The following is a 13,349-nucleotide window of genomic DNA, read 5'->3' as shown; positions in this document are numbered from 1 at the left end:
CCAGCCACCTTTCTTGTCTTAAAAGCTTGAAGATTTCCCTGAATGAGACATCCTCAAGGGGTGATCTAAGGGAATTCTCCCTATCACTGAGACATGTGTCATCTGTGAGAGACACCTGGTGGAAGTCAACATGTCTCCTCTTACATGAATGCTACAGAGGTACTTCCCCAGTGGGATGTTCTGGAGAGGATTCAGAAAATATCTGCAAATCCTGTATGCAGACTGTCTTGAGGCTCAAAGGGCCCAGATGTCCCAACAGAAGTGGATGAGAAATATCAGGATCCAGGGAAGTGTGGTTCCAGGTGGAACAAAGCAAGAAAGAGAAGTCCACTCTTCTGATTGGGAAAGTACTCTCCTGACAGCCTTGAAATCTAAATCTGAATGATATCCCAAAATCCATCAGGAGAGATCCAAAGTGACCACCACAGACAAACTCAGGAATTCAAGTCAGCATGGTTCGGAAGTTGAGGCTGGAGCCAAGCTGTCCTACAGCTGGGCTCCAAGAAGAAGAGACAGCTCCAAAAGTCCTCACAAATCTGGCACTGGCCCTTCAAGCAAAACTATTCGGATCAGAGATGGTGCCAGAGCAGATGAAAGGCAATTCTTCGAGTCGGAAGTGGACCAGCTCTAAGTGACACTCGGATCCCTACTGCTCAAACCTGAAAAACAGATTGGGGTAGGACCTAAAACATGCTGAGGGGTTAGAAAACAACTCCCAAATACATCAGTGGCCAGAACTGAGAGGACTTCCAACTAAATGATAAAACAACAGTCAAAAAATGTTGACAACACCTACTACACTCAAGACATGATAGTACACAGATATATACCATGTCTTTTTTTTTATTAATCATATAGAAAGGATGGTGGCAAAGGCACAAGGAAAGGAAACAGAATGTAACTAAGAGACACTATGAGGGGAGGAAAGGTATTCAAAGGTTTAGAAGATTAAAGAACAAAAAGACAACAATGACACAACCAAAAGCACACCAAAAAGAAAAACAACGAAGTTGGATCCACCAAAAAACAGTTTATTGCAGACTTCTCTCTCTGACGTCTCGCCTAAGCCTTCAAGGAGTACCTTTTTTGGTGGATCCAACAAAAAGACAACAGTCTGAAGTAGAAAGGTTTCAAAAATTGAATAACAACCCACACCTGAGGACAGATCAGTGTCTGTAGCAAAGGAGCAGCAAACAAGATCGGAGGTAATGTTAGTGTTTGAAGGAATTACTGGTAAGGGCAGGAGCCTGAGCTTTGGATCCAAAGTCTTAAGTGTCCGAAGTTGGATCCAATGTTAGGTCCAAAGACCCATCCACTGAGGGATGGATGAAGAGACAACATCAGATCCAATGTTATGGACTCCTGACAACTGACAAAACACTCTGCAAAGATCAGTAAGATATCTAAATAAGGAAACTTGAATGTGTTGCAGTATGCAATGATCTATCCCAGGAGCTACACATTTTGTAAACACTCTAGGAACTTTAGCTAATTCAAAGGGCAATGCAGAAAAATGATGATGGGACCCAGACACAGAATTTGTTAAATTGTATGACGCCTATGGCTATATGAACATGACAATAAGCATCTCACTCTTTGAAACCAGAAAAATTCTGGAGAAGGAGCTTTCCTCCATTCAGTTTAAAGACACTGATAGTACGACTCTTAGGGTGAGCACATCCTTATCATACACAACTAAGATTTTTTAGGAGATTTGTTGACGATATTTTTCTCCTATGGGATGGTAGCATTTCTGAGTAACAGGCTTTCATTACCTATCTCAAATCCACTACTGGTTATCTACGGTTCACCATGAATGCACATATCGATTCTGTGGATTTTCTTGATGTCCATCTATATAAGGATCAGGATGGATGTTTACATACATCTTTATATAGGAAAGACCCATTATAGAGTACAACGCCCCTTTCGGAATGTACCTCACAAGACATCTGCAGCAACTGGAAAAGCCACAGAAGTACCTCACAAAGAGGATTACTGGCCTCAAACAAATGCCCTACACTGACCGCCTCAAGAAACTCCAGCTTTACTCCATAGCATATCGCCTACTCGAGGTGATCTCTGCCTAACATATAAAGCTATGTCAAACTCAGAGCTGTTGGACATGCTACACCTAAAGAAATCCCAATCCCTCTGAGCTACACACTCTAGGGACCTAAACCTTGTCACCACAATAAACAGGACACGCTGGTGGGATAGATTCCTGTCCCAGAGACTTCCTATACTCTGGAACAAGCTACCCATCTATGTCAAGCAAAGTTCTTCATTAGCACTCTTCAAGAAAAATCTTGATGAGTGGATGGGAAATAGGAAATACACCCTGGGGATTACTTCTGTGTCTCTGCTGGACAGTGGCACAGGAAAATAACTTTCTTGGGTGGCGTAAGCTATGGAACCTTGCTGGCTAGGCTTACGTAGGCCCTTGGGCCGCTAGCCTAGTACCTGCCTATGAACCTATGAACCTATGAAAGCTTGTAGAAGGAACACACACATGCATTGCAACAGTATGCATCCTGGGTTTGTTTTTAAGAGTATCACCACAAATCAAGCTTATAGGATGTCTAGCTTACATACTAACGAGGATGGGTTTCAGCAGGCACTTGGAACCCTTGAGAATGATTTAATTCAATGTGGCTATTTGTCCAATGATTTTTTAGAGGCCAAGGAGGCAGTAATTAATAATAGACATTTCTCAGATAAACCGCATTTTTCACATAGGGGTGATAATTTTAGCACAAAAAAGAAGTGGGTTATGAGTTTTGTTAGACCTGTCATAACATTTATTAGTGATGCAGATAAGGTTTGTAATGTGATTCGTAAGAACTGGTCAATACTGACTTCAGATGATACTATATCAGAAATTGTCGGTAAATCATCCCATTTTTGCTTTAGAAATGGACTAAAATTAAAAAGACAACTTTGTTATGTTAATAAGAGGATTGACACATCCTTGTCGAATAGGAAAGGTACTTTTGCCTGCAGGAATTGTGCTGCCTGTCATTATATTTCAGCATTAAAGGATTTTCAACATCCGGTTACAGGTTATTTATTCAAACCTAGGTTTTATGCTGACTGTTCTACCTGTGGACTAGTCTATCTTTCCCTATGTAATCATTGCAACAGTTTTTTATGTGGGGAAGACTTGTAGAACCTTAAGAGAACATCTACTTGAACATTTAGGGTACATTAGACATAAAGATCCCACTAGTGCCTTCTTTAAACATATCCAAGATAATGTTGGTCACACTTTTTGTTTTTTAGTACTACAGTGTTTTAAATTGAATGACAGAGATGGTGATTTGCACAATTTTATTGAAAAAGCTGATACTAAATGGATAGTATGGTTACAAGCACATAAGAGTTCTGGCTTGAATGGTTATGTTCCTTTAAAGCCTTTGCTTAAGGAATGCAAATTGCTTCATTGAATAATTGATTGTATTATAAATATTTGTGTTGTTTTTAATTCATTTGTCTGAAGAAGTGCCTAGCTGTTGGGCATGAAAGCGCTAACCTTCTGTTCCTAGTAAACGTTAGTGGATTTTATTGTCTTGTTTGTTCCAGTGATTTTTGTTTATATTTATTGTTTTGTTTGGTTGCTGGGACTTTACTGTTCTTCAATATTACACGTTGTACCCACTTGTCTCTTGTGACATCTTGCCAGGCTTCTGGGTACAAAGAAACACACCCCTGACTGCTTCTAGAGTAGAGCAGATGTGGCTCCTTTTAGGTGTGCTGGTAGGGCCGGCCGTAAAAGGAATCGCAGTCACCCTGGTTTTGTGGACACCCTCTGCCTTTAGGATGGCATCTACCATTATTGCCTCCCCCTCTGCCCCTGGGAAAGGATTCACCTAGTGCATCTTGAAAATCTCCCTGGGATCTTTTGAACCACATTTTCCCACTCTTCTGATGTTTAGGATAAGGTCTTGAAGGAAAAGAAAAATGTACCCCAATGGCAAAGAAGGTTTTCCCTTCCTGCTCGTATCTGGTGAGTGTGTCCTTGACTTTAGGTCCAAAAAGTGAGGAACCATCAAAAGGGGCATTGGTAAAGGTAGATGTGAAGGGCTCCACAAAGTTGCATAAGCGCATCCAGGAGTGCCTCTTCAAGGAAACTCCGGAACCAGCAGGCCTGCTCACTCCATCTGCGGCATAGGAGGATATGAGCCTCATGGAGGAATTAATGATGGAATTTAAGGTAGATAGCTCAGAAGTGGCCTTTTCTGACACCCCCGCAGCCAATGAACCTTGAAGAATATCTCCTAAATCCTTCAGGTGATCACTTTGTACCCTCATAAAGTGCAAAAGATGGTTCGACAATCTAAGGGAAAATGTCGCTGACAAAAAAAACCCTTCCCATATCTGTCCATTGTCTGGGAGTCCTTGTTTGGTGGATGGATAGAAGAGGATATTTCAGAGAGATTTCCTTCTTGGTGGTTGCTGCCACCACCATAGCATATACAGGGACGCCTTTCGTGAGAAATTCTTTTTCCACAGGTGCTGACAAGAACTTATTTGGCCTCCAAGGGACTGGTTCCATAGTGTCTGGTGACTCACACACCTTTTGACTAACCAAGTCCAGTAGCTCATCAAAAAGCAGAGACACCCAGGAAGCTGAAGGTTCAGATCCAAAAGCCTTCAGGTACACCGACTTCTCATCAGAAGGGTTGATGGATTTCCAACTGCCTCTCTGTTTCTGGATCTCTAGGATATCTGTTAAGGAGTTATCTTCAGAGGACAACCATGGGGACACTTCTAACTCCTCTAGGTCAATGTCAGTGGTGATGGACTCATCAGGGGAGTCAATATGCTTCCTCTTGCATGTTCTCTATCAAAGGGCCTCCTCAGAAAGGTATTGTGGGGAGGTCTTGGAAGAGTGGGGCTTGCCCAATGGGGCTCCCTAAAGCTCTGGATCTCTGCTGTTCTGTGGATAGGGTGGTACAGAGACAGATGCCAGTGCTTTGGGAGGAAGAATACCAATATCCCTGTGTAGAGCTGTAGGAGGGGACAGCGCACTCCTCATCAGCTTGAAGGCAGATCGCCCCAGCTCCGAGGAGACCTCTCATTCCGAGCAAACAGAGGGAATCCCTGGCTTCAAGGAGATCAGCTCCAAGGCTGATGTAGGAGCCGAGCTCAGCCATGCCAAAGAAACTCAGGTCCAAGCATCCCCCCTGGAGTCCACTGGAGAGCTTCAGTCCATAGACACTCCAGACAGCACCGAGTCGGAGTAGGTATCGGTTCCAAAATCTCTGGAAGGGGTCTCAGAACTGAAGACTCTACAGCAAGCAGTACCTGGCATTCCGGCTCTGAAGATCCAGCTTGGCTCGGAGGAGGAATCATAGCGGGTGTAATGGTCATAGTCTTAGCTCCCTCCAGATCCGACTGGGTCAGAGCCAAAAACAATTTAACCAGTGCCGGCGACTTCAAAAGTCTGTGCACCACCCTGTCCACGTCATTGTCCGATAAGCTCCTAGAGGACCAGGAGGAGAAGGTTGGTTAGCGAGATCTCTCCAAAATGGGAGATCTCAAGGTAGGGGAGACCGGTAACAAGTCAGTGGACTGGCTCCAAAGAACAGACTCCTATGGCACTGAAGTCCTTGGAGCCGAACAGCTAGATTTGTCCAAGTCTATGATCTCTTTCGGTTCCCAGGGCTGTGGAGATGAGGAGATCAATTCATCAGAGGTTTTAGCCAATTTTAGCGGTGGCTCCGACTGAGCCGAAGAAGCTGGAGATGGCTGTTTTGAAGCCTTGTCACTCTTAGACGAAGGTGATCTACTGGATCAAGAAGTGCTATGTAGAGCCTCCTCAAAGGAGGGTTTCAGGAGTCCTTTGAGTATAAGCTTATTCTTTCTCTCCTGCAGAACACGGGTGCTAAAGGAGTGACAAAAGGTACAAGTTTCCTGAAGGTGAATGGCCCCCAAACAACAGACATAAATGTTATGCCCATCAGTGATGGACATCTTCTGAGAGCATTTTTGACATTTTTTGAACCCTGAAGGCTTGGGTTCCTTTTCTCTAGTTTCCTTAGACATTTTAGGAAACCACACTAGAAAATTACAGATAAAGCTTAACACACCTTTAGAAAAAAACTAACACACACAAAAAAATTTAGTCTGAAACAGTATTAACACACTATAAAATACTATAAACAAGTCTACAAGATAGGAACAAGGAGAACAACTCTGCCCTCTAAATTAAACGGGCACTAGGCCCTCTAACCTAAACGGACCTAGTAGAGTTGTGAGCAAGAGGAATACACAATAGGAAAATTAGCTCTCTAACTGAAACAAGCTAATATAAGTGTAAAAGCTAACTTCTGCCTTAGCACTAAACTACACCACTACCAAAAACGGGAATAAAACAAAAAGGCCTTGTGACTAGATGGCCACGAAAAGCACACACAGGAAGATAAACAGCACACAGTTAAACTACAGAGAAAACTAACTACTAAGCAATTACTAAAGCTAAAAATAGCTTAATAAAGGGAAAAAAGAAGTTTTTTTAAAGGACTTAGCCACAGGCAAGAAGAGAAGCATCAGAACTCGTAAAGCAGCAAACGAGATCTGGGGAATTACACCACTGCAATACTTTCCTGCCATGAGCCAAGTTAGAGACTTTGAGCTGGTATATTTGGTCAAGTAGGAGCTGAGGATCAGCTCCGAACCCATCCAGTAAGAATGAAGGCAAGATAGGACAACATAACATCTTAACTTTCACTACAGGTGGGATTCCTCTACTCTCATTTCATAAACCTATTTACTGGTTTGTTATCTGAGCAAGTCAACTGGGAAAATGGACCATTTCCTGTCACAGCCTGAGACACAAAAGAAAGGGTAAATACAATGCACACACATACACACACACACACACACACACACACACACACACACACACACACACACACACACACACACATATACTTATATATACATATACACACACCACACACACACACACATTTAAACATAAATGCATATAAACACACACACACACACACACACACATATATATTTATATATATATATATATATATATATATATATATATATATATATATATATATATATATATATATATATATATATATATATATATATATATATATATGGGTCTACCTGAGATGGTCGACAAGCCATTTGATCGACACTCATTTGGTCGACAGTTCATTTGGTCGACAAGCAGTTTTATGTGGGGGGCTTCATCCCCGACACCCCCCAATGTGGGGGGCTGTGCCCCCCCTAACTATATATATCAACTCCAGGTCGCACAACATTGGGGAAGGGGGCAAATCTGCCTGTCGACCAAATGAACTGTCGACCAAATGAGTGTCGATCAAATGGCTTGTCGACCATCTCAGTTAGACCCATATATATATATATATATATATATATATATATATATATATATATATATATATATATATATATTATTTAAAAAAAATGTAATGTAGCCAGTCAAACAACATGTTTTTGGAAACAGATTCAAAGAGCCATATATGGTTATTAGGCTATCAGCCCAAGAGGCATTTTAAGCTCAGCCAAGTTTACCTAAAATTTACCAAAAATATTGTTGATATGTGTCAATACTCCAAGAAACGTTATGGTTACAATACAGGCTTGGTACATATCAAGATTTCAAAGGCTGCTCCTTGTCCATTATAGACATAGGTAGAAAACCAATGGCAAATTTGCGATTTCCCATCCACTGGTCGAAGTTATGTTTTAATATTGTTAGAGATTTGCTTTGATTCACATGAATGGGAAGCCTGAGAATGGGTAACATTGAGACACACACCTCTCCCTCCAACATGTCCTGTTTATGTTGCAGATGAGGTTAAGGTCCTTAGAATGGCCATTCCTGATGCCATTTGTTTTGCATATGTGAAACAAATCCATCAGTGTGGGATAAGAGGATGCCTTGTAGGCTTGACATAGATCGGCATGCAACAGTCAGTAGAGACTGAGCACAGGCTTTGAGACAGTCTGCATAGGACTTGTTGTTTACTCCCTGTATTCATTTGGTGAGGAACCTTTGTGTTCTCTCAAGCTATTTCAAGTGCCTGGCTCGGTACATGTCGAAGGGTGCACTGTACTCATTGACTGCTCTGATATGAGCAGAGTTAGTAGAACAATGACCTCCTTGGACCAGGATGCCATGCCTTTACTCATAAGTCATGCAAAGTAGAATGATTTTCTTGCCACAGTAAACAAGTGGTGGTCAATAACTGTCAATATGTGTTCCCTGATCTCTGAGCACTGGGTCAACTTTTTATCAATGTGGAAATTTCCAGGTGTGGCAGGGGACAAATGGGACAAACAGGACTGCAGCACATAATCTATACATATATGGAGAGAACACACAAACTCCATTCAATAATTGGAGTTCACAAATAAACCCCAAACTCTTGAAATGTGAGGGAGAGATCATAAGACTAAACTCATATATTGCCCAGTAAAACCTCAAAGAAGTCAGCCTCTTAATTTCTAGCTCAAGTACATTCCTCCAGAGTGACCTGCCACAGTTTTATTGCTCACAATTTTCCCACAAAGTCTTCCAAGTTCCAGTGGCCCAGGGAGGTACGGATACTGGTGCCTTCATATCACTGCCAGAGATACAAAAGCAGATCTTACCTAGCTGCTCCTAAGCATATGCAACTACAAACTTGTAAACAGAATGTTCTGTTGTTGTGCTTATAAACGGAGCACTGCCATCATAAAATAATTCTGATACCACTACATAAAACGTGATACAATGAACGCTGTGCACTACGCAATTCTCTAAAAGGGGCTGTGCCCCCCACACCCCCCCTAACTATATATATCAACTCCAGGGTCGCACAACATTGGGGAGGGGGGCAAATCTGCTTGTCGACCAAATGAACTGTCGACCAAATGGCTTCTCAACCATCTCAGGTAGACCCATATATATATATATATATATATATATATATATATATATATATATATATATATATATATATATATATATATATATATATATATATGTATTATTTAAAAAAACAATGTAATGTAGCCAGTCAAACAACATGTTTTTGGAAACAGATTCAAAGAGCCATATATGGTTATTAGGCTATCAGCCCAAGAGGCATTTTAAGCTCAGCCAAGTTTACCTAAAATTTACCAAAAATATTGTTGATATGTGTCAATACTCCAAGAAACGTTATGGTTACAATACAGGCTTGGTACATATCAAGATTTCAAAGGCTGCTCCTAGTCCATTATAGACATAGGTAGAAAACCAATGGCAAATTTGCGATTTCCCATCCACTGGTCGAAGTTATGTTTTAATATTGTTAGAGATTTGCTTTGATTCACATGAATGGGAAGCCTGAGAATGGGTAACATTGAGACACACACCTCTCCCTCCAACATGTCCTGTTTATGTTGCAGATGAGGTTAAGGTCCTTAGAATGGCCATTTCTGATGCCATTTGTTTTGCATATGTGAAACAAATCCATCAGTGTGGGATAAGAGGATGCCTTGTAGGCTTGACATAGATCGGCATGCAACAGTCAGTAGAGACTGAGCACAGGCTTTGAGACAGTCTGCATAGGACTTGTTGTTTACTCCCTGTATTCATTTGGTGAGGAACCTCTGTGTTCTCTCAAGCTATTTCAAGTGCCTGGCTCGGTACATGTCGAAGGGTGCACTGTACTCATTGACTGGTCTGATATGAGCAGAGTTAGTAGAACAATGACCTCCTTGGACCAGGATGCCATGCCTTTACTCATAAGTCATGCAAAGTAGAATGATTTTCTTGCCACAGTAGACAAGTGGTGGTCAATAACTGTCAATATGTGTTCCCTGATCTCTGAGCACTGGGTCAACTTTTTATCAATGTGGAAATTTCCAGGGGTGGCAGGGGACAAATGGGACAAACAGGACTGCAGCACATAATCTATACATATATGGAGAGAACACACAAACTCCATTCAATAATTGGAGTTCACAAATAAACCCCAAACTCTTGAAATGTGAGGGAGAGATCATAAGACTAAACTCATATATTGCCCAGTAAAACCTCAAAGAAGTCAGCCTCTTAATTTCTAGCTCAAGTACATTCCTCCAGAGTGACCTGCCACAGTTTTATTGCTCACAATTTTCCCACAAAGTCTTCCAAGTTCCAGTGGCCCAGGGAGGTACGGATACTGGTGCCTTCATCTCACTCCCAGAGATACAAAAGCAGATCTTACCTAGCTGCTCCTAAGCATATGCAACTACAAACTTGTGAACATAATTTTCTGTTGTTTTGCTTATAAACAGAGCACTGCCATCATAAAATAATTCTGATACCTCTACATAAAAAGTGATACAATGAATGCTGTGCACTACGCAATTCTCTAAAAGGAACAAAAAATATCTTAGCATTCTATACAGACAAAATGACATCACTGCATTTCTGTTTTCATTAACAGAACTATAAAAAAGTTCACGCTCTGAACATACTTTCAGGAAAAAAAGAAGATTAAGTCAAATGTGTATAGCTATATTTATATCTATTATTGTTATAAAGCTTTGACGGGCATGTATTATGAATCTCTGAAAGTAAAATAGAATAGGTCAGATATTATCTTGCCAGTTTTGATTTTCTAGTGCATGCTGCACTCTTTAAGTGCATTTTATGCAAGTAGGTCTAGTCTAGACTAAATAATTTATGCCCTGTTTATAAAGTAGCTCATGAATACGTGGAACAACTCTTTCCAAATTTGAACAAGTCAATCAATTTTCTTTTTAACATTTTTAAAATTTCTGTTTCAGTACTATTCAACATTATCTATTTGTTGCTGGAGTTCCAAACAAGATACATTTTTTTATGAAGGCCACAGATGTTTAAGAGAATCACAAACATGAGCAGAAAGTTACAAATGAAGAGTGAGAAGATGACTCCAGTCATAAAGAATAAAATAAAATAAGTTTCAGCAGTAACTGAAAATAAAATACAGCAACTGTGCCTGACATGTAAGATTTAAAAATACAATGAAAAAAAAAAACAAAGAACAAACTATAAAAGACGTGGGGGTCATTTTAGAAAGAAACATCCTCTAAAGGACCTGACATATTTTTAGTGTTGTTGATCTAGTTCCAAGTATACAATACATCAATTTACTCTGAATTTTTATGTAGTTCTTACCTTAAAAGACAGCTTTGAAGGTGTTCTTATCTTTCAGTGATTATCAACAACATCAATCATGGTTCATATTAGTTAAACACTCTTTGATAGTATGTAATTTTCCATGCCCATACCTCATCACTCACTAAGACATGGATCCCCGTTGGCCCCTGTCTGACAATCTGATTTATTTGCTGGGGTGAAATGTTATACAGGTTTGCAATCTTCTCTGTCAGCTCCAGTGTTGTCATTTCTTCCAAGAAGATAGCATGATATACTAAAATGACAGAAAAAAAAAGAAAACTGCAGGTAAAATAAACTGTGTTAAGTTGTTCAGGCACTATATATGGCACATAAATACCTTTCATTCATTTACAGCATGAAAGGAAACACTCTCTGTTAATAAAGTAATGAAACCTGTACTTCTTAGGACAGGCAGTAACTTCTTTTGTATGATTTTATATTCTTGTAGAGCTCCTATTGCCATATCTGCTTTCAAGAATTATTTCTGAGACTGACAAATCTCTATACTTTAATATATCCTGATGGACAGTCCATGATTTTCAAGAATGCCAGCATAATAAACCTCGTATGCTGGTACTACTTCTGCCCAATCTTTGCACTGAAAAGACAATCAGAAAATATTCTATTTACACAGCCTCTGTTCTACCCAGCTAACAGCTATAAATTACTGTATCTTGAGTCCCTACTACTTCACATTCCACACTTGTTTTTCCAGCCTGGTCACATCTGATACCTTAAGCAGCCACCAAACTGGGCACCTTTCATGAGCACAAACCATAAGTCATCTCAAGCACTATCAGATCATTCAGTCTCTGGGTAATTTCTCCATTAATATTTTCTCTACTGGCAGAGAGAGAGAGAGAATCCTGAGTATGACCAACAGACCCTGATTTGATTAGTGGCTCAAATATCTGCTGGAACGTCTGTGGGAAGGACGAGCATGTTTATCCTGGGGGAAGGGAGGGGAAAGTGGACCACGTTTATCCACTGCAACACTCCATTTAGGAAGAGTGGTGATGCAAGGACAGCCCTGATGCAGGCATATGGCTGCAGGTCACATTCTCCACAGAGGAGAGGGTTAAGGTTTGACTGCAGGTCACATTCTCCACAGAGGAGAGGGTTAAGGTTTGGCTGCAGGTCACATTCTCCACAGGGGAGGGGGTTAAGGTTTATACTATAAATCTTCACTGCCATGATATCAGTTGTTGTTCTTCTTACAGCTTTTCCTGGTTAGGGATCGCCACAGCAGAACTCCGGTCCACTAATGATTGGCAGTAGATTTTTACAGTGCCGAGGTGCCAGCTCGATGCCCAACCTTCAACAAAGGCACGCCCATTCACGCATGTCTTTCAAATGCCACTCGACCATGGGGAGGACATGCAAACTCCACACAGAATGCGCTCCAGCTGAGAACCGAACAGGAGAACCTCTTGCTGTAAGACGACAACGCTACCGCTGCACCTCCACGGATTCATCACTGCCAAGATATCAGTGTGGGCATAAATACCCCCATGACTGCTTGTATGATGTCCCTCTACATATTTTTATCCCTGTGCTGGGGACACCCGGTATGGGGAGGAAAAAAACTCATTCATAGCCAACTGGGACAGCGTGACAGATGGTGGCATGGGAACAAAAAGTAGACTTAAAAAAAACATCACTTCACTAATACAAGACAGACCCAACTCCTGAAGATAGTATTTCTTTCAGAGTTGGCTTTTCACAACTCTGCTTCACCAAAATTTCAGTTGTGATCCCTAACCAGCAACGGTTAGCCCTTGTTTTTATACGCAAGCAAAGTTTCAGTCAGTCAGGCCAATAGAAAAGAAGCCAAGGAAGCATTCAACTTTATATACAGCTAGTTTACTTCACAGGTCCCCAGCAACAAAAGGACCATCTAAGGCAAAAATCCTATACTTGAAATAGAGAAATAATCTGTGCCTTCTATCCAGAGCTACAGTGGTGAAACTCGACCCAAGGTAACATACCTACACTAGGAAAAATATCTACATGCATTTTTTCAAAGATCAGTAATCATCTAAAACCTATTATACAAGTCTATGAAGATATACTAGACTGAAGGACGTACAAGCAGTCATGGGGGTATTTATGCCCACACTGATATCTTGGCAGTGATGAAGCCATGGAGGTGCTGCGGTAGCGTTGTCGCCTCACAGCA

General features: G+C 40.9%; 1 protein-coding gene across 1 annotated transcript in view; it reads right to left on the bottom strand.

The window, feature by feature from the left end:
- Positions 1-13,349, bottom strand: part of TFCP2L1 (transcription factor CP2 like 1) — a 1,111,497-nt gene that overhangs the window by 170,616 nt on the left and 927,532 nt on the right. Inside the window, exon 13 of the mRNA XM_044075043.1 lies at positions 11,281-11,423. Coding sequence (XP_043930978.1) covers positions 11,281-11,423 — 143 coding nt within the window. The remainder of the gene's footprint in view (positions 1-11,280; positions 11,424-13,349) is intronic.

This window comes from Protopterus annectens, chromosome 6.part0 (assembly GCF_019279795.1).
Source record: "Protopterus annectens isolate FY-2018-M chromosome 6.part0, PAN1.0, whole genome shotgun sequence".
Lineage (NCBI taxonomy): Eukaryota > Metazoa > Chordata > Ceratodontiformes > Protopteridae > Protopterus > Protopterus annectens.
Note: the sequence above shows the minus strand (reverse complement) of the source record. Positions and strands in the feature narration are given on the sequence as shown.